Below are 2073 nucleotides of genomic sequence, written 5' to 3'. Positions count from 1 at the left end.
ACAGGAATGTAGAAGGAATAATGGAAGAGTTGTGTAAATATAAGAGCACAAGATCTATTTATAAAAGAGCGCCGAACATCTACAAGTTACTAAGGAATGATAAGGACAAGATAGGAATGAAGGAAAAAGCTGGGGTTTATAGAATTCCTTTTGAAAATCAACAATTAGGAGTAGAAAAAGATTATGTGGGCGTAACCACAAGGAACCTGGCAGTTCGTTTAAAGGAGCATATGTATGATGTTAGTAAAGGGAACAACAACACTATCTTGGCAATCATGGCGCAAACAGATGGTGCAAGTGTTAAATGGGATGAGGCACGAATTGTTAAACCGGTCCATTCTCCGACTATTGCCTTTGGCATAGAAAAAATGGAGATTTATAAGAGTAAGATAAATAGCAAGTGTCTAAACGCCAAGGATGCTAATGCTCTTCCAACGGCATGGAAGTACATAATAGAAAAGGAAATGGGGATTAAAAACCCGTAAACTTATGGCAGTTGTGTATTACTGGTTTAATGTATATTTTTGTTATAGTAAGCTTTATATTTTTATATATTTTTTATATTATTTATGTTTATCATATAATATGTTAAAATTTTTTAGTTAAATATTTAATGGTTTACAGTGATATTTAAAAATATGTTAAATAGTTAATAGTTACAGTTTATGTTAAAAGTTTAAATTTAAAATTTATTCGAAAGTTGTATTCGAATAGTTCTTGAAGATGGCCTATTGGAATTGGACTGAAAACGTTTGAAATTAAAGTAATAATAAACTCAGCAAGAGTTTGGTGTGTTGTTTATATTCATTTAAAAATTGTTTAAAAATTTTTAAATTGTAAATCAAATTTATTTTTAAATTTACGTTATTTGTGTGAAGTGGTGACAGAACATTTTGCTTTTAATATGTATGTTTTGGACCAAGTGATTAATACGGGCATTATGAATAATGCTCGGTCATTATGAATACAGTAGACTCCCCTGTAACACGAGTTCCTATACTTCGGATTCCTATATCACGGCGAAAAAATTGCGACAGTATTCGTACAAACATGCTAAAAAACTCCTATAATTCGGTAAAACGTCATCGCCGACTCGTGTCGCGACAGGATTGGTCGAATCTGGACCAATAGTGGACGGGTAGCCGAACTACTTTCCGCCGTCCAGCGCCACGCTATGGAGAGTTTAGGGGGGTAAGTTGAGTCAAGGCCACTTGATCGCTTCGCTAGTAAGGCCGTCCGCCGTAAGGAAGATTGCCGTATTCACACTGTTTCCATTTTTTGCTGCTGCGAAAGATTTTGGCGCTAGTTATCGGTGAGAATCGCGTGTTGAGTAAATTGGTCATTTTGTACAGTACTTTCGTGTGCGAGTATAGCTATTTTATGAAATTGTGATAATTACATACAGTTATAGTTGATGTTGATGTTGTAAAGTATTTGCTGAATACCGTCAAATTCAGATACGTTTTGACGAGGAGATTTAACAGTGATCCAATTGAGTCATTCTTTAGCTGCATTCATCAGTTTAATGGAGGAAATGACAAATTAGATGCACGATCAGCATCTCTTACAACGCAAATGATTTTAAAAGTTGGTATCTTACAGGCTGCACAGAATGGAAATGCACCATGCTCTTCTTTCTCCTCAAAGTTGTTACCAGTTATGACAGAAACCAATTTTAATGTTGAAGATAAAGTCTGTAAATTGCATTATTCTTCACTGTCTATTTTACAAAAATTGCAATCCCTCACACAAGACTGCAGTGTTCCCTGTACAATTGAAAATGCTTCTCTGGCAGTTATCAGTGGCTATTTAATTAGAGTTCTTAAAGAGAAGGTTGCATGCCATGAGTGTCTTGAAATCCTCAACCATCCCACAAGTAATGGAGTTCTTTTTGGCTTAATATCAAACCAGGATAGAGGACAGCTTCGGTATCCGAGATCAAAGCTGGTGGGGGTAATTAGAATTCTTACAGATTTTTTTGATGACGTACTGACATACACAAATCCTCGCCAGGCTGATTTGAAAGTTAAGCTGGTAAAGGTCATTGAAAAACTGCCCAGTACTGTAGTGTAA

General features: G+C 35.6%; 1 protein-coding gene across 1 annotated transcript; it reads left to right on the top strand.

Annotated features, from left to right (window-relative positions):
* The first annotated feature begins 20 nt into the window (after nucleotides 1-20).
* LOC111624069 lies at nucleotides 21-2073 on the top strand. The gene is made up of 2 exons (XM_023366850.1): nucleotides 21-384; nucleotides 1406-2073. Exons 1-2 carry the CDS (start codon nucleotides 21-23, stop codon nucleotides 2071-2073), a joined length of 1032 nt encoding a protein of 343 aa, XP_023222618.1.

The sequence above is a fragment of the Centruroides sculpturatus genome, unplaced genomic scaffold (genome assembly GCF_000671375.1).
Source record: "Centruroides sculpturatus isolate CEXI.00-Female unplaced genomic scaffold, Cexi_2.0 scaffold323, whole genome shotgun sequence".
In the NCBI taxonomy this organism is placed as follows: Eukaryota; Metazoa; Arthropoda; class Arachnida; order Scorpiones; family Buthidae; genus Centruroides; species Centruroides sculpturatus.
Note: the sequence above shows the minus strand (reverse complement) of the source record. Positions and strands in the feature narration are given on the sequence as shown.